Source organism: Mauremys reevesii, linkage group 9 (genome assembly GCF_016161935.1).
Source record: "Mauremys reevesii isolate NIE-2019 linkage group 9, ASM1616193v1, whole genome shotgun sequence".
NCBI classification, from domain to species: domain Eukaryota; kingdom Metazoa; phylum Chordata; order Testudines; family Geoemydidae; genus Mauremys; species Mauremys reevesii.
In genome coordinates, this window is record NC_052631.1 from 90,773,194 (window position 1) to 90,796,356 (window position 23,163).

At 46.0% G+C, this 23,163-nt stretch overlaps 3 protein-coding genes across 9 annotated transcripts; 1 reads left to right on the plus strand and 2 right to left on the minus strand.

Moving 5' to 3' along the window:
- Positions 1 to 73: 73 nt before the first annotated feature.
- Positions 74 to 5,822, minus strand: AKAP14 (A-kinase anchoring protein 14). 3 transcript variants are annotated; one of them, XM_039488053.1, is made up of 6 exons: positions 5,794 to 5,822; positions 4,414 to 4,534; positions 4,232 to 4,323; positions 1,897 to 2,079; positions 1,089 to 1,141; positions 74 to 244 (listed from the first exon to the last, which is right to left on the minus strand). In XM_039488053.1, the coding sequence occupies exons 2-6, from the start codon at positions 4,523 to 4,525 to the stop codon at positions 160 to 162; spliced, it is 525 nt and encodes a 174-aa protein (XP_039343987.1). In that variant the 5' UTR covers positions 4,526 to 4,534; positions 5,794 to 5,822; the 3' UTR covers positions 74 to 159. The 3 variants fall into 3 exon arrangements, with proteins under 3 accessions (XP_039343987.1, XP_039343988.1, XP_039343986.1); XM_039488054.1 differs by lacking the exon at positions 5,794 to 5,822 and adding an exon at positions 5,093 to 5,767 and having other exon boundaries at positions 1,897 to 2,076; XM_039488052.1 differs by lacking the exon at positions 5,794 to 5,822 and adding an exon at positions 5,093 to 5,767.
- LOC120371796 (putative defense protein 3) lies at positions 3,835 to 21,101 on the plus strand. Of its 5 annotated transcripts, none has more exons than XM_039488050.1 (6): positions 3,835 to 4,110; positions 12,903 to 13,028; positions 15,424 to 15,536; positions 16,521 to 16,636; positions 17,291 to 17,355; positions 20,003 to 21,101. In XM_039488050.1, exons 2-6 carry the CDS (start codon positions 12,929 to 12,931, stop codon positions 20,101 to 20,103), a joined length of 495 nt encoding a protein of 164 aa, XP_039343984.1. In that variant the 5' UTR covers positions 3,835 to 4,110; positions 12,903 to 12,928; the 3' UTR covers positions 20,104 to 21,101. The 5 variants fall into 5 exon arrangements, with proteins under 5 accessions (XP_039343984.1, XP_039343985.1, XP_039343982.1 ...); XM_039488051.1 differs by lacking the exon at positions 3,835 to 4,110 and adding an exon at positions 5,432 to 5,647 and having other exon boundaries at positions 12,903 to 13,059; XM_039488048.1 differs by lacking the exon at positions 3,835 to 4,110 and adding an exon at positions 5,432 to 5,647.
- Positions 21,102 to 21,169: 68 nt separating this feature from the next.
- On the minus strand, positions 21,170 to 23,109 carry NDUFA1 (NADH:ubiquinone oxidoreductase subunit A1). The gene is made up of 3 exons (XM_039488056.1): positions 22,896 to 23,109; positions 22,393 to 22,482; positions 21,170 to 21,324 (listed from the first exon to the last, which is right to left on the minus strand). The coding sequence occupies exons 1-3, from the start codon at positions 22,995 to 22,997 to the stop codon at positions 21,304 to 21,306; spliced, it is 213 nt and encodes a 70-aa protein (XP_039343990.1). The 5' UTR covers positions 22,998 to 23,109; the 3' UTR covers positions 21,170 to 21,303.
- Positions 23,110 to 23,163: the final 54 nt, after the last annotated feature.

The window sequence follows — 23,163 nt, forward strand, 5'->3', positions numbered from 1 at the left end:
GTAGTAGGCAGGTACCATTATTGTAGGATATAATTCAGAAGAGCTAGTAAAAGAAAAGGAAAGACAAAACAAAAAAGCCTATTGCAGTTTATTTCCATACAACACCAACAGATTGTAGGTGCCCGTTTGAATTGGATTTAATCTGAAGCAAATGTTTGTTTAGAAAGTTATGCTGTCCATGAGAATCCTCTTGTTTTCAATGATGTCTTTGAGCCACTTTTCTCTAAACCGACACTGTCCTGGTCTAGAAAGAAACAGAACAAACAGTTTAAGAACAAAGATAGCAGTCAGCTGGAAAGAGGTCCTTTGAAGTGGGCAGGCCTATCCCCTGGAAGAATGAGGCTTTTTAGGCCTGTGTAAATCCATCACTAATTCAGTAGGCTGGAAATAGACACCCATGGAACATGGCCATGCTGGGATAAGGAATCATGCTAGCTCAGTGTGGTTCAAGTGCTTTTTTTTTTTTTCTTTGCTTGGTGGGATTTTAGTGTGGTTTCCCTGAGTCACATGGACAGGAGTTTTTTAAGAACTCGGCTATAGCCAGCTCACTTTCCTGCCTCTGCTGTAGCACTGTCCTAGAACTCGCTTGGCATATAAAAAGAAATTTACGTAGATCGTGTTCAAATGCTGGTGGAGCTAGGTTGGACTCCCAGTTTGTATAAGGCTGTGAATTGTTACTCGCATTTCACATACACATCACGGATTAGACTCTTAGCCCTGCTTCACCCGTATTGTGCCACGAAGGCCAGAAACAGCCTAGAACTCCCCCTGTGGGGTAGCCCCAGCATTTACAGAGCCACCATAGTTGACTTATGTCACAACCACTCAGCCCAGGTGGGGGGTATGGCCAAAGTACAATATCCTCAGCTGGTGTAAGTTAGAGCAGCCACTAGCAGGGCAGGGCCAGACAGCATCAACCTGCTGGAACTGACTCCCTGACAGGCCCCACCCCACCATAGCTGAGTGTATCTGTACCCATTTTGAATATAGCTGGACATACCTGAAATTAACCATGTTTTATGCACAGTTGCTAGGGCCCCTCTACACTGGTTCGTTGCTTTAAAAAAAAGCTACAGAACAAAATATACCTGTGAATGAGCCTATTTGACTCCAAAATGAAGAATACCTCAACCGGCAAGGTCTGCAAGAGATGAAAGACATTTACTAGAGTATAGGTAAAGTAGGCATTTTTACCCATCACAATTCTCTCTCTAAATAGGTTGCATGGCTAGAACAATGTAATCCGTTATCTTATTCTAAGTCTGAGCAGAAGGTATTTATTTACACACAATTCTGAGTCTCCCTTGAGTCACAGCTCGACTTTACCCAGTCACACGACAGAGTGGGAGATCTACTGGACAAACCACAGAATTGCAACTGAGTGAATAAGTAAAAACCATCAACTTATGAAAGTCAGATGGTTCAGTGCAAACATTAATTTTGACATTTAGTTTTGTGATAGTTCTTCAGAGTATTACAGCACATTTGCAAACGCTGTAAAATGCATGAAAGGACCTCAGTAGCATGCACTCTAAGGTTACATTTTAGCAGCAAAGGGGAGGGAAGGGAACTATACATTTTAGTGAGGGTCTCAGGTTGTAGTATTCATATCCCAGGTCCCTTCCTGGAATATTTGTCTCCGCACACTATAGGATGTTTTCTCATTTTTCAGAGAGACAGATTCAAACCAGAATCTTGACAGGAATCAAGTACTGATGAAATCACTTGTGCAGGTATGAACTTCACTTCGACAAATGTTGACCCCACATCTTACATACGGTACTATAATTATTTAATCTACCACTTTCTCATTCCACAGAGTAAGCAAAGTGAGACTTTTACTCTCACATTTCAAAGGGAAAAATGAGATGGTTGAGTAATATTCTGAATACGTACAGGTGGTTTAATTTTGGAGATCTCGATGATGAAATAGATGCATGCTGTTGCTCGGGGAATGGGCTTCCTACATGTTGGGATGCTCCAGCGAACCCGGTAATGGTACCTCCTGCTGTACTTCAGTTCTTCTTCCTGGAGGTAGTCTGACCAGTGAAGCCAGCTCTCATGAAACTCCCACGTCTGCTGAACATACACCACACTGTAAGACTTCCACTGTCTAGTACAGATGACTTAAGGGAAGTGGGAAAAAAAGAGATTGAGTTGCTCTTGTTTAACTCTGCCACGCAAATCAAGATTATGGGGACACGATAAAAAGGGAATGCTACTTTTAAACACTGCCTAATCACAATCACCTCAAGGACTTACTTCTGCAGCATGTTACTGGGACAAATAGTTCTAACAAGATTGCTAGAAGATTCAATGTACACAGAGCGGTGTTTGCAATAACAGAAGGCAACTTAAAGTTAGCTGGGTTGTCATTCTAATGCTTCTGAGCAAAAGCTTGATTGTAGAGTTCAGAGGGATTTTTCTTCATTCAATAGTGCGTATAGTAGTTGACTAGAGCAACAAGGAGTCCGGTGGCACCTTAAAGACTAACAGATTTATTTGGGTATAAGCTTTTGGTTTTTTACCCACGAAAGCTTATGCCCAAATAAATCTGTTAGTCTTTAAGGTGCCACCGGATTCCTTGTTTTTGTGGATACAGACTAACATAGATACCCCCAGTACAGGGGGAGACAACCTATGGCACACGTGTTGAAGGCAGCACGTGAGCTGATTTTCAGTGGCACTCACACTGCCCGGGTCCTGGCCACCAATCCGGGGCGGGGGGGGGGGGGGGTTGCATTTTAATTTAATTTTAAATGAAACTTCTTAAACATTTTAAAAACTTTACACACAACAATAGTTTAGTTATATATTATAGACTTATAGAAAGAGACCTTCTAAAAACATTAAAATGTATGACTGGCACTCGAAACCTTACATTAGAGTGAATAAATGAAGACTCGGCATAGCACCTCTGAAAGGTTGCCGACCCCTGATCTAGTAGTTGACTAGGTGCGTTTCTAATTTGTGCCACTTTTCATATACAAAGCACCTTAAAAACCATAAACATCATGTGATGCAAGGTAATGTTTTCCCTGTTTTGCAGATGGGGACATGAAGACACACAGCTTTAGGTCCAAGTTTTCAAACTGTGTCTAATTTTGGAAGCCTCGGGTTTTGGGGGGGGGCCGGTGTTAGACACCAAAAGCCTGGTTTTTCAGAGTTGCTGAGCTCCCTCTGCTCCAGATGGATGCAATGAGAACTGCAGGTGCCCAGTGTTTCTGAAGGTCAGACCCAAGTGGTCTCAAAATTTGGGTGCCTAAAATTTACAGGTACTTACAAATATTGGCATTAAGTAACTTGTCCCAGGCCACATGAAATCAGCATTAGAGATGGGATTTAAACAGGTTACTGCTGGAGGCAAGCAGTCCACTAGACCAGAGGAAACAGTGCTGTCTTCTGCTTTGGCATGTCCTGTATTCATATGCCCTTAGACCCTCAGCTGTACTTTAAGCTCTATTTGGGTTCTTGGATTTTTCATGTAATATTTGTGTAAAGCTGTCTAGCAAAGGTGACAGTTAAAAAGAACCTATTAGATAGTCTAAACTGAGGCCTTCAGAAAGGTTTAGGTGCCTAACTCCCATTGATTTCAAATAAATATCTGAGGTGCTAGGCCTAAGCTGCCAAAGACAATCTCACTGCATGGACATATTTCAGTTTCATCCCAATGCCGTTAGGACACTGAGTTTTGCAGATGAGAACAATAAGGAAATGGAGAGCACCCGAGCATGTGAGGAGAGAGGGCCTTCCGACCAATTGGAAAGCCACCCCAGGGTGCCATTGAGTAGTTAAAGCAAACTGGGGGCAAGTGAAGCTTGGAAGACAGCGAGAAGGGTGTCAGAAGCACACAAGGAGTATTTGGAGCTATCAGGGAACAGAACCAAGCTCCAGAAAATATCCAAGCACCTTTCTGCATGACTCAAGTGACATCTCAGTGGGTGTTCAAAGCGCGTTAGGCTGCCACCATTGAGAGTTAGGTGGAGAAGTTCAAACTCCCCCCCACACACACACATACACACTCTCTCTCTCAAGGGGCACTGTAAAGGTAGACTGCTCTACAAACACATCTGGACAAAGGGTGCTGGGCCTCCGTTTGGAAAGCAGACTGTAAGTACTACCAGCAATAAATAATAGATCATAACTTTGCTCATCAGAGCAGAGGGAGCAGGCCATGTTGGCTCAGTGCGTTTACAGCTATACTGAATGAAAGTCTGGCTCTGCAACTTACTGACATGTATTCCTCAATTTGCTGCTGTCCTCTCTCCACTGTAAAGTCCTTGCATGAGGTCCATTTAATGTTTTGGATGATGTACTCAGCTTCTGCAAACAGACAATATGCTGCTTAAGCCGCCTGATGGGGCTCTGACACACTAAAGGACTTTGAATGCAGCCAACTCTGTATTTCAATACCTCTCTCTTTTTCTTGCAAATCTCGCAGATGATCTTTTGCATCCCTGATTACATCTTCAATTAAAATGTGCGCTTTTTCCTTGATGGCAGCATCTTCATCTCCCACATCCATTATCACCAGCTTTAGAGAGAGAAATTGACAAGTTCACCAAGAGAAAGTCAATACATGAAACTTGGGTAGAACTTGGCTTTCTCACCTAATCTACCCCCAACAGACTTCAGCTGATCTGGAAAGAGATAGCAAAACAGCAGCTGCTTTCATTGGTCAATTCCCTTATAGCCCCTAGGGTGACCAGAGGTCCTGATTTTATAGGGACAGTCCCGATTTTTGGGTCTTTTTCTTATATAGGCTCCTATTACCCCCCTCCCCCATCCTGATTTTTCACACTTGCTGTCTGGTCACCGTAATAGCCCCTGACCTCTCATTTCCTGTATATACCCACACCAAAGTCTAGTCATAAAATATCTCCCTGCCAATATTAGAAAGCAGCCAGGTAGGTTTAGTGCATTGGACTGAGCTCTTTACTGCAGAAATATGCAGAGGGAAGTTCAAGGATTTAGCTGGCAGGTCCCACTGACAAGAGTGGTGATATTCCTGGGGCATCAGGTCTGAGCCTCAAATGTGGCACTGGATTCTTCAGGTCCCAGGGGGAGACAGTGGAACTGCTCTCATGCCTACCTGTCTGAATGCACTTTACAGGTTTTTCCTTAGTGCTGGGATCTGCTCTATCCCCTGTAGCCTGCAGATTCCCAGGGCTCATTAAGCAGCTGGCTCTCTGGGTTCCTTAAAAGAGTGTTTGCACACAGCCGTCACCCAGGCAACACTGGTGCCAGCCAATAGAAAAACAGAGTCTATGTACAGGCATTCCATTGTGTTTTAAAACAAGAAAAATAAGTGCTTAAAGTTTAGCCATTCAGCACCAGCATCATGGCTGTGCAGGTGTTGACAGTGGCACGAGGGGTCCCCGCTCTGCTCCCACTGAGTGGGATCAGGCCCTTAAACTGGAGGTCCATGAAGCAAACTCTCTCTTCCTCTATGCTTGTGCCACACCATGTATGCAATAATAATCCTAACTGGCAGCACTTCATTGGCCAATCTTCATGGAAGAGTCCTGCTAGGGAACAGGTGGCCAGCATTAGCAGGAAGATGGATTTGAGGATCCAGCAAGCTTTTGTCATCATTGCCTTCTATGGCTGTGTGACTTGCAGCCCCTGCAATGAACACCTGCAATGGGTAAGGAGAGATTGTTCAATCCCTGGTTAGCCTGTGCAGGATTTCCTAGATTCCTTGTGCATAGCCTTAGTCTGAAGTCAGCAGAGGAAGATTGCAGGGGGTCAAATCTTGCATGGGTGTCCACTGGTGACAGGAAAGGGACTTACTTGAATTGTTCACCATTTATTAGCTCTGATGCTCTGCGCTGTCATGAGCACCCCAAGGTGATGTCACAGTCATGTTTCCATTACCTTGTGTCTGCCTCCAGCCACAAAATGCCCTATGTACTGGCTGCTCTGTGTCCTCCGCATCATTCAGGCTAGGCCTGAGCTGTGCCTAGTGGTGCTAACTCAGTGGGGTGGGGAAAACTGGGCTTCTTTTTGGCAAACTTTCACCACAAAAAAAATTCATAATTTCATCCCACGTACTTTCTCAGCACAGAAACTTTGCTCTTCATTCTGTTTTCACCGGTTGGCTGGTTTCGCATGGAAACACGTGACAGGCCTTGTGTTTGTCCATGTTTCCCTGTGAATTCACCATGGTGTTGGAAAATCATAGTGCTAATGAAGCCTTTCCGTATTAGGGCCTGGAGAGTAAAAAATGTTATGTATGCTTGTCCACTGTGTGTGGAAGAAACACAGAACTCATTACTGAAGGATGGTGCGAGCAAAAATAAGTTTGAAAAAGTCAAGGCCTGCCTCCGAGACCTAGCACTGGGGGAAGGGACTGTGGCTGTGTGACAGACCAAAACAGTTAGCGAGTATGTCGGGATGAGAAACGTTCGGGAAGGAAAGTAATAATGAAATGGGCTACAGCATGGTTTAGTGATCAGACCACAGGACTGGGCATCAGGAGAGCACGCTGCAGTTCTGGCTCTGATGTTGATTCAATGTGTGTCCTTGGACAAGGACCAAAGGCCAACTTTTGAAAAGTGCCCTTTGAGTTTGGGTGGGTGTCCAAATTTAGATGCGTAGGGTCTGCTCTTCAGAGGTGTGGAGGCCCCATCGTTCCACTTGGAATCTATGGCAGCTACAGGTGCTCAGCACTCTGAAGATCAGCCTCTTGGGCCCAGATCCTCAAAGGCATTTAGGCATTAAAATCAATAAGATTTGGTGCCTGAATATCGTGGTGGATCTGGCTCTTGGTGTCTGAACCAGTGTGGCCAACGTGCTATTTCCTTGTCAGTGATGCAGTTTAGCTGGAGTCAATGGTGACATGAGAAGCTGCAGCTTCTCACAAATTTCAGCTCTGCTGCCTCCTCCGCCTGGGGAAAACCCTCTTTGATTGGCTGCCTTCTCCACTTGCCCTCCTAGAAGAGGGAGCAGGCAGAGCCCAGCAGCACCATGTGGCTCCAGTCCCTCCTCTCCTGTGAAAAATGGGTCAGTCTGCTCCCCGCTCCATCCCAGAGATACCAGGCCTGGGAAGGGGGTAACAGGAATGAAGACCCCCCTGGGGGAACAGCAGTGAGGCTGGGGGTCAGTGTTGACTTGGAGCTGAGGGGCTGCAGAAAGCCAGAGTTCACTAACTAGAATCGCGGGGTTGGGGAGAAGCTGGAAGCTCCGACAATCAATCAGGCAGCAAGCAGAGCTCCTGCAGCGAGGGTGAGACTCACCTCACTCACCACGTGTGGGAGAGCTGGCCAAGCTAATTGGTACATGTGCCTGGGAAAGGAAGAGGGTTCAACATCAAAAGAGAAGCTAAAATCCACAATAGATTTGTAAAAAAAAAAAAAATCCTCATGATTCGGGGGGGAACTGACTCAGATTTTGTAACTCTTGGGGTTGGCGGCAATGAGCTGGGCACCCAAATTAGAGGCCACTTCTGAAAACATGAACCTAACCCCTTTGTGCATCTCGGCCCCAGCGCCTCTGAGGATAACAACAATACCTGTTGCACAGGGATGTTGCAGGGTGTATAGATTGATGTTTGTGACACAAGGTGTTATGGCAAGGCTGTTATTATTACAATGAAACGTGCCAGAGGCACAGAGAAAGCAGGGTGCCCCTAAAGCAGTCTGGGAGTAGGCAGGGATGTGAGAAGACAGGAAGTATAGCTCAGCAACAGAAGAATGTGGAAACCTAGAGACCATGCCCTGTAGATTGTATAGTCCACGAGCCAGTCCAGCAGGTACACTAGAGACTGTTCCTTGGAGTTGTGAGTAAGAAGTAAGAGGGACCCACCGGAGCTTAGCTTACTTCTGGGAGACAAGAAAATTAAATGAAAGCTAGAGAGCAGTCAGTGAAACCCTGCTTCCAGCATTAGCACTCTCTGCCTCTGTGTTCTTAAATGGTGTCTTGCCTCCTGCCCCTCATTCAGTCACACAGGGCTGTGCTCAATACTTTGCACTAATCACTGTTTCTGTGTGTAGGTTGTTCAGGAATGTAACAGCCCCATCTGCGGTCTTTAGTGGGCAATTGGATTTAAGGGTCCCAGCTGAACTGTAGAAATTGATCCATTCCAACAGACTAGTAGTTCTGCTAAGGCTGCAAAAATTAGACCTGTAATTCCCCCACTAGCAGTAGCAACAGCAGAAGCTGTAGCATAAACAAGGGGGCCATTGAAGTTAAGCAGCTTTACCATGACATCATCTAACCCTCTTTAGAGCTCTTTGTATTAAAAGGCCAGATGGCTCACCCTGACTTCCCAAAGCTTGATGCTAGGTAGCCTTCTGGAGGAGACCAGAGACCCTGAACCAAGATTCAGGCCAGACCCCAGCCAGTGAAGCTTGAGTGCATAGTGATTTTTTTTGAGTCACCAATGAAGAGAATTCCAGCCCCTTCAAAACACTGGGCAGGGGGACTGCCAGAGCAGAGAGTCCTTCACAGAAAGAGCGGGAGAGATTCTGAAAAGACAAGTGTTGTGAGCAAGAAATATGGAAGCAGGAACAAATGGAACCAAGTGGAAGGTGCTGTGTTGACATGCTGCAGAACTGCCCACGAGCTGCAGGATAGATCACACCAGAACCAAAAATGGGGATAGGGCTTGTGACGGACAACCCAGAAAAACTTACTATCTGTCTGGCAAGAGGCAGACCTTGTCACCCTGCTGTCCAGACGTATGCTGTAGTATAGCCATGGTAATCATCAGAGAGGGAATATCTTCCCGTTCTCCATCAAGTCATGCTCCATAAGGTGAGAAGAGTCCTGTCATTGGATTTTCATTATAAAGAGCCCCACCAGGCCCAAGTGAGAATATTGTCCATGGATAGCGTTGCCACCTGTCCAGCTATTCCCATGATCATCCTTTTTTTTTTTTTTTTTTTTTTTAAAGTAGCAGCTGTTCTGGAAAATCTGTGCAAGTGCTCAGTACACACTGCCAGCTCTCAAGTTTATGGGCTCAGGATAATCCCAGAAGTTCCCCTCCCCCCACATTTTTTTTAACTTCAGAGGTGGCAACCTTATCCATGGAATGTGGCTGGGTTCCCCCATGTGAACAGTCACTGAGCTGCTGTATTGGACCCAGCCTTTGGATCCCACATGTTTCATGGGTCTGGGCAGAGTCTGGGCACTGGTTCCAAATCTGCCCTCTCAGGCATGCTCTGTTGCTCTGGGGAATCTGCCTGTCCAATTTATGAATGATGTGAGATTATGAACTCTCTGTATGTGTCTTTCCCAAGCTGCAAACTCCCATTTCTAACATGCAACAGTTTGCCATCTCTTTGTCTCCCAGTTGAACTAGAATTCCAAAGGTGGCTGGCAAAAGGATAACAGAAGAGGGTTGTTAACTTAAGTGCTTGACCATTGACATGTAATAGCTCTAGACCAAAGACTGGCTCCCAGCCAGGAGACCTAGTTTGTTGGAGAGAAGTTGCCTAACAATGAAATCCTCTGGTAGGACTCTGTGGTCACCTGTTCAGGCTGACCAGGGAGTCACCTCTGAAGGGGCTAGCAGAATATAAAGGGCCAAAGCTGCTGTTTGTGCGCAGTCATTCTCTCTCCAGCCATCTTTCACCTGTTTAAGGTAGGGGAAGCTGCTGCAGGTGCTAGGTGAGGTAGAGGGAACCCTGCCGACCTGAACACAGATGGCTCTCCAAGGAGTCCCAAGGGAAGGCTGAGCTACAGTGAGGGGAAGAGCATGTAGGTTTTTATTATTTTTGCGTGGCTCTGTATATATCTCTTGTGATTAAGTCAAGAGCAACTGCAGTGTAGAGCTCTGTGCAAAGTGATTGTGTGTGTAACCCAGAAGCCTTGCACCTTCAGGGGGCTTCTGGGAGACGGTGTGTTTAAATTACTGAGGTATCTCGGGGGTCGGCGATGGAGGTGGGGGCATGAGGTGGGTGGGCTGAGGTGGAGCTCCATTTCTATGAAGGGGTAACTGTGAGAGTTGGTACCCAGGAAATGTGCTACAGCCAACTGAGCCCTCCCCAAGCACTTCGACGGCTTGCCTGCAGAGGGTCCACTGGTCCCGTGGCTTCGGCAGACCTCCCGCGACCAGCGGACCCTCCGCAGGCACACCGCCGAAGGCAGCCTGCCTGCCTCCCTCGCGGAGACCGGCAGAGCGCCCCCCCCCAGTGGCTTGCCGCCCCAAGCACGCGCTTGGCGTGCTGGTGCCTGGAGCCACCCCTGGCTGGGTGCAAGGGAACCTGGCAATAGGTGTGGTCCAAGCAGAGAAATTCACCCTGTGATCTATTTCTTTTCACTCCATCTCCTAGCATCTAACGTCCCAGTGCCTGTGGTGAGAGTCGGAGGGAAGTCTATGGCTGCCAAACAGCTGCCATGTTGATTTTCTGGAAGACTAAGGGTAATCGGACTAAAAGTGGCCCTGTCCGGCCTTTCACCAGCTGCACAGTTAAGCTGGGATGGTGAGGAGCTCCACATCAGCAGCAGCAGGGGACTTGGCATCCTTTCCTTCTCTCCCTTGTGCCCTCCTACTCAGTTTTCTCTCTCTGATCTTCACTCACACACAGTCCCTTTCTTCATCATCTGTCCTATCTCCTCCCTTCCCACTCCCCCTCCAGTGTTGTAACTGACCGTCTTGTGACAAGATCTTTGGGCTTTGTGTTTAATTGATTCCCAAGCTGTCTCCATCTTTCAAAAGCGAGGCTGCGGCAGGAAGCGTGATGAATTGGTTATGGACTGAAAACGAAGCCATGTGAGCTGAGTTAGCCTCCATGCCAGCAAACCTAGAACACCGTGTCCTTCTAGCTACCACTCAGGGTGTCCTTAGAAAAGTATTGGGATCTCAGAGCTTAGCAACACAAACAATATTTTAAGACACAGAAAAGAGATGGGTCCAATCAGAGCCCCCTCCAAATGTGGGGAAATTCAGATCTAAATGTTGGGTCTAATTTGGGCCAAAGTTCTCTTTAATACTGCAGTGGAGTCAGGGGGGTTCCATTTACTTCAGTCCGTGTACTTTTATTTCCTTTTTGTTAAAAATCTGCATGAAACCGAATTTTGAAGCAGTTATATTACCAAACCATCAATTAGATGGAATAGCGTCATTATAATATCAGAGGGCAAGGCCGCTCCCTCACCCCAGCATGCATATGTTAACCATAAAGAACCTGAATTTCAGAAGTGCTAAGCACCCTTAGCTACCATTGACTTCAGTGGGGTCTTGAAGCGTTAGCATTTCAGAAAATCCAGCCCTTCCCTTCGTGAAGAATGTGTCTAGGGAGGGCCTGATTTTCCACTCACACTGGCTCCACCCCAGTCAAGCTCCTCCTGATTTCCCCCAGTGTGAGCAGAGTAGATCGAATCTTCTGTTATTTAATGGCTTATTTAATGGTTCCCTGTTTTGCACTCTTGATGCCCCACAAAGGGGTCAGGGCTGTTTTTCTCTTTCCTTCCCTGCTTGCCTCTGCCTACAACAAACTCCCTTCCTTTTTTGTGGCTCTTTAATCTTCCTTTAATCGCTCCTCTCTTAGCCTTGTGAAGGCTGCTGTAAATTTCTCGCCAGCAATGTGAACAAATGTCCATTTGTTCTTTTTCAGGGTACAGAGAGCACCTGGCCAGCCTTGGCATTTGCCATACAAGCAGAGGCTTTGAAGGGAAAGTTGATAAGCCCTTTAATCTTTCTTACGATAATGTTCAGGAATTCTGACTCTCACATCTTCAGCAGCTCCCTTGCATTTTTCTAGTACTAACTCCTATTTGGCTGGAAAGCAATTTTCTTTCAGTAAGTGAGTCTAACCGAAATCCATAGCAATTCAGTGGGAGATGTCACTTCTAAAGGTGTACATTGTGATCAGTGAATTTGTAGGTAATTTCACTGTGATTATGTAAAGAGAAAGTCACGGACCCTTCACATCTCCAGGCCACGGGTTCGTTCTGGCATCACTTACTCATGAAAGGTTAATGCCAAAGAGCCAGCTCTTAGGACACAGAATGTAGGGAATGGATGCTCAGGGGATTGATAATGAGGATATAGAATAGATTAGAACAGATTCTAATCCCTAGAACAGATTTGTTTAAAGTCCAGGCTGGTAGTGGCCAAAAATTACGACAATCTGGTAGCTGCTCAGTGACCTTTTACAGCAAAAATACCAACGAAGTGGAGTCGGCGAGCCCAGCTGTCCTGAATGCATGAATGGGGAGTGGGTAGGGAGGACAAAGGCAGCAGAGAAGGATGGGTTATGTTTTTGATTTGCTTTCCTATATAACATCAGTACTAATAGGGGAACTGCCCTCCTTTCCCCACTAATGCTCGGTATATAGAGAGGGGCCCACTGTGTGAAGCTTGGATTCGGGGGGCTCAGATCTAGAGGTTTGGTTCAGACCCATCTCCAGCAAAAAGCAGAAAGCTCGCCTTGTTGTTCATCCCTACGGCGTCATGAGTCTTGGTCTTTACACAGCACTTGAAGGACCAGGTTCCTGCCCTGAGCTGCTTACAGTATAACTCAGACCAATAGAAAACCAGGAACAACCCCAGCACAGGGAGGGTTGGACACGCCTTGGCAAGGCTAATAACATAGGGAAGTAGGAGGAAGAAGTGGGTTGTAAGGAGGGACATGAAAGCAAAATACCCTTCGTTATTCTGAAAGATCCCTTATGCAGATAGCTAATAGCTAGAAACCACTGAACATAGCCCTCATTCAGAGGCCGTGTGCCCAAAAAGCATTCAAAACCCAAGGCTAGAAAATTAATTGGTTGAGGGTAAGTGACTCAGCAAAGCCCTGCTCATCTTTCCTCGGTCTCAGTCAGAGAGGATTTATTGTTGATTCAAAGGAGAGGCAACCTCCTATCCCCAGTCATGGCTCACTGGAGTCCTTCACTTCTCCTTGGCTACATCGTCTTTTGGAACATTATTTGTCTGTTTGTTGCTTTTCCAACAGGAGCCCCCACATCAGCCTGTGAGAATATGATGCCTGTGCATACGGGGGTCCAGCCCCAGGCAAGTCCAGCCCCCTATGAGATCCAGGTGGATGCATCTTCCTTCATGAACAGGCAGCCGATTAATGGTAATTAAGTTCCAACTTCTTAACTGGCTGGGTAAGATTCACTTAAAATCCATGATTTCTTCATAGTTGTTTGCATTTGGCATGCTTTCTGTGTAAACGGATCAGTATTATTAGTGAGCTTCTCTTTTTCATGTTTTCTCCCTAAAATGTGTTTAGTAAACTTCTGTTTAGTGAAATGAATTAAAACAACTGTGAGCAGATCAGCAGGAGAGGCTCAGGAGAAACAAACTAAGAACTACATGGAGATGAGAAGCTGACATTACAAACACTATGCAAGTTATTTTATAGTCTGCCAGGTCTGTATGCCAATCAAGTAATCATGATATGGCTGCATTCTGTTACAGTGACGCTGATAATCTAAGGAGGAATCAGACAAAGGTTTGCTCCTCATAGGATGAATCGGGCCAATGCCAAGAAATTAGTGGATGATTTTAACAGGCACCACATAGCTAAGGGAATTCTTAACTGGTGCAGAGCTATCACCGATAGTTCAGTGATTTGTTTCTGTACCAAGAAAGGCAGAAAGCAGAAATTAACATCTGCTAGCTCTCAGGTGGCTCATGTGAAATGAGTTAGTGGTCAGATGCGTAACTGAGGCTAGAGAAGAGATGTGACTTTCCCACGTCCCAGAGTCAGTGGCAGAGTTGGGAATGGAAGCCGGGAGGCCTGACTCCCTGTCCTGTATACTAGTAACAAGACCATCCTTCCCCCTACTGACTCATGCCCGGTTACTTGCTTAGCATATGGTGCAGTGTCTTTTTCATTTCCTTTCAGTCCCAATATGTCTCTGATGTCTGTCTTCTTCACCTCTTGCTATGGCTACCATCTGACCCTCTCTGCCTTCCTTTTCCAAGTGCTCAGACTCCCTCTCCACTTCTTTCCCAGTCCATTCCTCTTCTGGTTCTTTGTAACCCTTGATCCTAGAACGTAAGAATGGCCATACTGGGTCAGACCAATGGTCCACCTAAGCCAGTATGTGGGGTGCCAGATGTGTCAGAGGACATGAACAGAACAGGGCAATTCTGAATGATCCATCCAGTTTCATTCAGTCCCAGCTTCTAGTAGTCAGAGGTTTAGGGACACCCAGAGCATGCAATAGTGTCTCCAGGGGCAGCTCTAGGAATTGCGCCGCCCCAAGCAGGGCGGCACGCCGCGGGGGGCACTCTGGCAGTCGCCGGTCCCGCGGCTCCGGTGGACCTCCCGCAGGCACACCTGCAGATGCTCCACCAAAGCCGCGGGACCAGCAGACCCTCCGCAGGCATACCTGCGGGAGGTCCACCGGAGCCGCCTGCCGCCCTCGTGCGGCACGCCGCCCCAAGCGCGCGCTTGGCACGCTGGGGTCTGGAGCCGGCCCTGAGTGTCCCTGACCATCTTGGGTAATAGCCATTGATGGACCTATCCTGCAGAAACTTTCAGCCTTCACAACATTCCCAGGCAATGAGTGACAGAGGCTGACTGTGTGTTGTGTGAAGAAATACTTCCTTATGTTTGTTTTAAACCTGCTGCTTGTTAATTTCACCGCGTGACCCCTGCGTCTTGTGTCATGTGAAGGGGTAAATAACACTTCCCAATTCACTTTCTCCACACCAGTCATGATTTTATAGATCTCTATCATATCCCCCCAGTTCTCCTTAGTCGTTTCTTTTCTAAGCTGAACAATCCCAGTCCTTTTAGTTGCTCCTCATCTGGAAGCTGTTCCATACCTTTAATGATTTTCATTGCCCTTCTCTGCACTGTTTCCAATTCTAATGTATCTTTTCTTGAGAAGGGGTGACCATCACTGCCTGGCGTATTCAGGTCCTGTCTCCTTGTACACCCTGGCTGCCTCCTGGAAATGGAATGTGCTGCTGTTCAAGGCCAGGAAAGGAGGAGGAAGCCTTAGGGGCCTGCTTAGAAGCCCCAGGAGCAGCATTTAGGAGCTGCGAGATCAAGCTAAAGAGGAAAACTTCCTCCTTGTCCCTAATCCTTCTTATAATCTCAATGGGAGCTGCACCCAGTTACCCGAGGGCAGATTTTTATCTAAAGCCTTTTTCACAGTTGGTGTCTGTGGTACTTATATTGCCCCAGACCCATAGTAAAGGAGCACCTCACCCAACTTGCAGACCCCTTTGAGACAGGGAGCTACTATCATCCCTGTTTTGCAGATGGGGAAATTAAGGCACAGATAGACTAAGTGACCAGCCCAGGGTGCCACAGGAAGTCAGTGGCAAAGAATTGAGCCAGCATCTCCTAAGTCCCAGGCTGGCACACTAATCACTGGACTATTTTTGCAGGCACAGCTGATGTGCAAAGATATATCTGGTGTATCTTTGGAGTTATTAATGGTACTGACCGTTTGAGAAGCCAGCCCCAGCTATGGGTGATTAACATGTGCTAGATGCATACTATGTTCCAGTTCAGGTTGTAGGGCCGGGATACAGAGGCCTGTTGCTGGAAGCTCGCACCTTTGGCTCCATTGCTGCACTTGGCACTTGGCAGAATCCTGCCAATAACACTAAGTTCCTACAGGTAAGCTGGGAGCTTCTCATTTCTATCCTTATGGGGCATCGTGGCTTAATAAATACTGTGAAATTAAATGTAGCCAGAGAAGCAACAGCAAAGGCAGCTGGGAAACAGGAGACACAATGAGCTGTCCTGGGATCTCAGCGGTGGAGCAGCCAAGCTGGATGCCCAGGAAAGCAGCATGCTCTGCCTCCCTCTCCCCCATACACACTGTGAGTTGTAGGACACTACACACAGATGTGATGCAACCTGAGTAACCATTAACTCTCCCAGTGCTCGCTGCAACTGAGTGCAACCATGGACCTTCAGCCACCAATACAGCCCAGTTGTGCTGCCATGGCTTGGAAGGGCACAGAAGGGGTTCCCTCTATGCAGCGGGGCAGAATCCACAGGTTTGCAGGGCTTGGATTTCCTTCTCCACTGCTCCCTGTTCATATCACAGCTCTCTGGATACCTCAGAATGGGGGATGGAGGGGCCAGTGCTTGAGTCCTGTGACTTCAGTGGAGCTGGAGCAGGGTGGGAGCATTTGGATTGATCAGGGCATGTTGCATGGGATGTCTATTACCCAGGCTTTTGGTGAGGGGAGGGGGATGTTATCATTGCTAAGGAAACAGGAATTTTTTGTTTGTTTACAAATTGATAGTACATGCACCTAGTGCAGTGGTCCCCAACCTTTTTCTGTTGTAACCCCCCTCACCTGTAATGCAACCTGTCCCATGGGGCTGGAAGCAGGAGCCACAGCCAGGAGTCAAAACCATGGCCTCAGCAGGGGGCAGTGCTGGGGCCGGAGCTGGGGGCAGAATGGGGCTGGATGGTGTTCCCTCCCCACCCCCAATGGGGGGCTGGTCCCAGGGCCCCCTGCACTCCCCCCCTCAAATGTTCCTTCTGTATCACCCCAGGGGAGCGCTCTCCAGATTGGGGATGTGTGTGACAGGTACACTATCCATTGTAACTAAACAATGCATGGATTGATATTCTTTTCTTTGCAGTGCTCTGGAAACCCAAAAGGTGCGATTACTCATTCTAACACCGAGTTCAAAACAAGCCTGACCACTTATACCTGGCTGCCTCCAACCTCTGGTTGCCCTGCCGTTATTACATTCATGTAAGCAGGCTTCATGAGAGAGTTCCCTTTTCAATGCAATCCCCTCCCCCCACAATGGACATCTCAAACATGTTTTCTTCTCTTTTCTCCACCTATACATTAATACAGTCAGAAAAGGTTCAGTTGTTTAATATAGGGCAGGATTTTCAAAAGCACCTGAGTGATTCCAGAGCATAAGCCCCATTGACTTTAAGGGTCTTGTGCTCCTAAGCCACTTAAGTGCATCTGAAAATTTCACCCATAATACATTAGGGGCTCAATCAGCAGCAGGGTCTCCCCAGACACGTGAAAGCTGCACATAACTAATGAGCGCTGATTCACACCATTAGGATTACAAATGATATTAAAGCAGCAGAATGTTGCTATACTGCAGGAATAGTATTTTGATCCTTTCTGGGAGGGGAAGGATCTTCAGTTGGGAAGCCATCTGAAATTGTCAGCCGCAGCTCACTTTTCTGTGTGCAAGAAAGGGTGGATTCACTTTTCCATGAGGTTAGGCTTACATTACCATTTACCAATGAATTTATGAGCAAAGCAGCAATGCCATCACAGAAGGGCTACAATGGGTTACTGGCATATCCTTGTAGGGTGGGAGGGGGAATTCTTCCCATTTTATAACGACGACGTTACACTGTTCCTTTTCCTTTTGAACAGGGCAACGGTGACACAGTCTCGTGAAATTTACTGGCTTGGTGTCAAATCCAAAGTGATCTGGAGAGGTGAGTAATTAGTGAATTTATCATTCCAATGGAAGGCAGCGGATTGTGTAGCTAACTGCCATTAATGCAAATGGCAGTTAAAGATGCATCAAGAGAAAAGCCACTGCTGTATCAGAAATGCAGAGTGCCAGTCTGCGTGCAGTTTGCTTTGAAATTATTTTTCTTCACCATATGAGTGATCAATTTAGTTCACTAAGCTGGAATTTACATGTGTAGCTCTTAGTCTCTCCTCCTAACTCATTCACTCCAGCCCCCTAATAATCTTTGTTGCTCTTCTCTGAGCTCCTTCCAGTCTGACAGTATATTTCTGCTAACACGGTGCACAGAACTAAATGAAGTATCCCATTTCTCCTATGAAGCTATGACTCACGTTAATGGAGTAAACTGTCAGCCACTGCTACTAAGCTAATGGGAGAAGAAGAAGAAAAAATGGACTAGTTACTCTAAGAGCTGACTCTCTCCTCCATCTGGAAAGGGGTAGAAAAGTAACTTGCCCCAACAGGAATTTGTGTATGCAAATATCCAAGTCATCAGAAGGGTAGAGAGCTGGTTTTGTTTCTGGTTCTGCTAGGGAACGAGTATCTTCCTCTCAACTCAGCTAATCAGAAAACCTTTAGCTACATTGAGGGCCAAATGATGCATACCAGTGTAACCCTACTGTAAAGGTTGCCATGCATGCTGTTGCACAGCCTATGAAAGAGATAGTGGCTCATTTTTTTTTCAGTGTTAACTATATGAAGACTTAATATCTGCAGTTGCTCAAATCTGGGTCTCAGGGTGCACTTGTGGGAGCTCAGGGTTCAGCCATCTGGGCTGAAGCCCCGAGCCCTGGCAGGCACCTCCCATAGGGCTGAGGCCCTGAACCCTGGCAGGTGTGCCTTGGCTCTTGAACTTCTGAAGATTGTTGTATGTGGCTCAGAAGCTCAGTAAATTTGGCCACCCCAGCATATAGCATGCTAGTCTCAAAACCTGTTCAGTGATACAGCCTAGCAGTAGTGATCCAAACTATGCAGGAACAAATGTCTGCTAAAGTAGTTCCAACATTGTTAATTACGTGGCTACTTATGACACATTTGAGGCAGGGAGTGGGAGTCAGGCCTCCTAAATTCTGTTGTTGACTCAGTATGTGATCATGGATAATTAATGTAAACTGTACCTCAGTTTCACCACCAGTAAAACAAGGATTGGCAATGCCCCCCTCACACAGATACTGGGGCTTAATTAATTAATGTTTGTACTGTGCTTGGAGTTATTGAGTAAATAATAAAAGGAAGATAGATACTGTCACCTCCTCCTCAATACAAAAACAAAAGCTCATTTTAAAGCTGATTGCTCATTAGGAAGAACAATTTAAAGACCATTATTTTAGAGATTGTCACTGCAACTTGCTTAGGGATCATTATTCCAGGGCTTTAGTGTGCAGTTAAGTGGTGGTCTTGTCTTACGTAAGTGAAACAGTACTAATGACTTATCTGCCCCTGCATGCAGGTGCTTGGGTGATGGTGGTAGCCTGTAATATACAGGAGGTTAGACTAGATGATCTAATGGTCCCTGCAAGTCTTAAATGCTGACTGTATAGGGAAATTGCATAAGAGTTTGAGGGACCATATGAGGTCTCATTTTAAATAGAAAAGACAAGTTCTGAAACCACAAATCATACTTAATTCAAATGCCTAGAATGAAGAGGATTTGGAACTATTCCCCCTGAGTTAGCTAAGCATCAAGCCTAGGTTATTCACCAGAAAAGCACTATCTAGTTGAAGTTCTTTGACACAAATTTCATATTAAGTGTGTCTCATCCAGAAATCAGCTATCTTTACTGGTATTCATTTATTCTGTAGCTGCTTGGTTTAACAGCAAACACTTTTAAAATGTAGTTAATCTGTTCTAGTCTGACTCATGGAATGACTTCCCTGAGACAGGAGCGTTATATTTTAAAGCCAACATAATAAATGATAGGATTGGCTCTATCAGTCAGAAAGATATTCAAAAGCAAGACACAAAATGTCTCTAGTTAGCAGTAAGGACACAAGGCAACCACCCTTTGAAAACCTGCAACTACACAGAACAGACAAGGAGTGAGGAAAGAGAGGGAGAAAGTCATTGTATATGGTTGTCAGATTAATAATCCGGTTATTAATGCTTCAACACATCAGGGTAGTAGTATACAATGGCTAGAGCAGGAGACTAGGCACTTGTCTCACTGTGCTCCATTTTGCAACTGACTTACTGTGGGAGCTGGGGCACATCATACAACCTCTCTGTGCTTTGTTTTTTCCATCTAGTCTAGGTACAATGTATACATATCAATCATTGTATAAAACATGCCATAAATACAAAGTAGTTCAAAAAGTTTCTTAGAAGTTAATTAATGCCCTGTTCATTGCTTCCACAATCAGCTGTGCTTAGACTTTTTTAATCCATAGATGTCGGTTGTCTGAAAAACGACAAGTGATTACTAGGTACTGCTACTGATTGTGAACAGGAAGTGAACAAGTGGCAATCACTCATTGCTTAACCCTGTTTTAACTACAGGGAAAAAAGAGGGGGGAAAACTGAGGACCACACTAGTATCAATGTTGCCTCACCTGTGTAATGAAAACTAATTCTAATGTGAAGATCATTCATTTTGTTTTCCAAACTACAGATTCTAAAGCTACATGTGGTGCTGAGAAGTTTACATGGACAGTTGTTATTGTCACAATAACGTCTTTCCACTTACTGCTTTTGCCTGGCTACTTATATTAAGTGTTGGAGTTTCAGAGGATCTATTTGATGGCTAAGGAACAAATACAGACTCTGTATACAATCACTGCATTTGCTTCTGCCATGAAGTGGATGCTGGAAGCCTAAGGCCTTTGTCTCCACACGTTATGCTGTTTTTAAACTATACCAATATAGTTTAAGTAATACAAACCTTTAGTGCATAGTTATACTGGTACAGCTAATTCCCTACAGGCACATTATTACAAGTATAACAATGTCCTCTCTCTGGGTATTACCCTCCCACCACTAACCAATGTCATTTTAATATTACATGATCTGTATGTAGACTAGGACTAAGGTTAAAGTTGAGTAGTACAAAGCCATGGTGAAATCTCAGAGCAGCTAGAACTGATCTGAGAAACAAAATTAACGCCATGACTTCAACTGCATTCTAAATTAGAACCTATATAAGATCAAACACCTTTGATTTGTACAAGGAATGGTACAGATCAGGATCTCTCTACAAGATCTGTAGACCTTTTCATTATACATCAATAGTACAAAACATCTTTCAGAATTAACAGACAATGGCAGTGTATTCACTAATGGTACATTAATAGTAGTGGTACACGCCAAAAGTAATTTCTTAAAAGGCCGGTCTTTTCTTTAAGTAATGACTGTATTACTGCTATTCTTTGCAACCTCTCCTTTCTGAGAAGGGTATCCTACAATTGATGTGACAGCAGAAATTGATGCTTTTAACAGCTTTGTAATGAATAAGAAATTAAGGCTTAACATTACTCATTGCGTGTCAATTTCATGAGGGGACACACAACCTCAATAAATGGTTATTTTTGCTATTTACAGCAGCTTAGTAGTCTATTAGTGTATCTGCAGATAGTTATGCAGGTATATAAATAAAATAGATTTAACTCTCCCTCGGGTGCCACTAACTTTTGTTGCATGTTTCTTAGCTGGAAGCACATCTATGCCTTTAGGGTAATTACCTACCTCTGTTGTGCATTCCTTTTTGTATGTTTGACTACAGAATGTTTGTGGTTGGCTGTATTATTTTCAATATACACCTTTTAAAGTTTATCCCAATAAAACAAGTGTAGAAACCCACTTTATTTTCCAGGTTTATGTGCAACATATAACACATTGCATCAAATATACATCCATGTTTACTGGAGCTAAACGCTTTGTACAAGAACTAGGACTCTTCACTCAACAAGTTGCTTCTTAGTCAATGTTCTCCAATCCCTGAAAAATAAAAAATGAAACATTCTTAACTATCCATACAGAATTTACACCAATCTCACTGCCCTGTTTAAGTTAGCGTCTTCCAAAAAGCATGCAATTTTTAAAAAAATGGGGGAAAATAATCACTAAAACACCATTAAGGGTGGGGTGGTAGCACTAGGCAAACTGTAGTGATAGCATCACAGAAGTTACAAAGGGAAGAGACCCAATTCATCAAGGCTACCCTGTGCAAATTATACCATCCCTACATACTATGACTAAAGGTGATCTGAAAAGGTTTTTCAAAGGAATATTCTTTACATTAGAAGTCTTGTCTGCTCAGGAACACTCTATGCTAACTGCAGAATCAGTGAAATTACATCATTTTAGAGTAGAGTGAAAAGTTGGGCAATTCAGAGGGAAAGCAGTTTTGTCACTGTTTAAATTTTGTTTTTGTTAACCCCTTTTTCACTGTAATGACTAAATAGACTTGGGGGAAGGACGTAACAAATTAAACATTCCAACCCCTTCTATTAATGTGACAGCTCATAATACATATGCTTAGAAACATCCCAGAGACCCCTAGAAAAAACAGACCAGGCCACTTCTAATAAAATACAGGCTTTCCTTGTTTTTTATAAAGCAACAAATACGGGCACTTAAAAAAGCCCTTTGCACGTCACCTTTAAGTACTAGCAGTAGCAAGGCTTCACTGAAGATATCAAGTGAGAATGAAAAAACACTAATGCTAAAAGAGTCAGGCTTGGGGTTTGCAAAGAAGATTGCATCCAGATTTGAACCAATCAAAGCAAGCCAGTCGATTGATTAGATGTAAGACAATGCATTAAAAATAAGCACTTGCGGTCTGCATCAGTTAGCAGGCTAAGTTCTACCCTCAGTTACGGTAACAGAGAGCAGAACCCAGCCAAGGGTCTAACTCAGCTCAAACAATAGCTCGTGCTCAATGCAGAGACCTACAACTGTCCTTTTCAACTCCTGGCTGGTTGACTTTTGAGGCGTTTGGATTTTGCAGAGTTCAGCTGCCTTGTATTTATAGCTCTGCTCCGTTCTACCCTGGAAGGAATTTACCTTGGACTGATAATATTCATTAACCCCCGACAGTCGCTTGTCTCTTTCCATCAGGTGCCACTGGTAGGGTTGGCGAGCGATTCTCTTTTCCTGCAACACACAGAGCAAGGTGTCACCACGCTGGGAGAACGGGGCTTGGACACGGCGCGGGGGCAGGAGGGTGCCGCTCAGGAGACAGGATCGTTCCGCCTGGCCTGGACAGCGAGCTTGGGCTCGGACAAGGCCCCAAGTGGTTCCCGGGGTGGGGGAAGGGGAGCGGCGCTCGCTGCTGGACTCCAGCGGTTCACTCAGCACAGGCACCGGCAAGGGGTCCGTCCCCGCGTCACCCCCCACTTCCCTCCCCCCCAGCATCAGCCCCCCCGTCCCGCCAGCGCCCGCTCCCCCCCCCCATCACCCCTCACATCCCCCCCGGCTCCCGCGTCACTCGTCACATCCCCCCCCCGCCCTTTCCCGTCCGGAGCCGGCCCAGCCCCCAGCCCCTCCTGGCTCCGCCCCGGCCTGACCTTGCCCCCGTAGACGTATCTGTGGATGTGGATGAGGGACACGCCGGGCATGGCCAGGAACACGCCCATGACGGCCACGCCGGGCAGAATGGTGTACCACATCCCGGCCTCCGCTCCAGCCGCCCCCCGCCGCCGCCGCTCCGCCAGACAGAGCCGACCCGAGGCCGGCAAACGCGCACGCGCAAGCAGCACCAATGCGCCTGCGCATGAGCCCCGCCTCGGGACTACCCACAAGGCAGCGCCTACCCATCATGCATCGCGCCGCCGC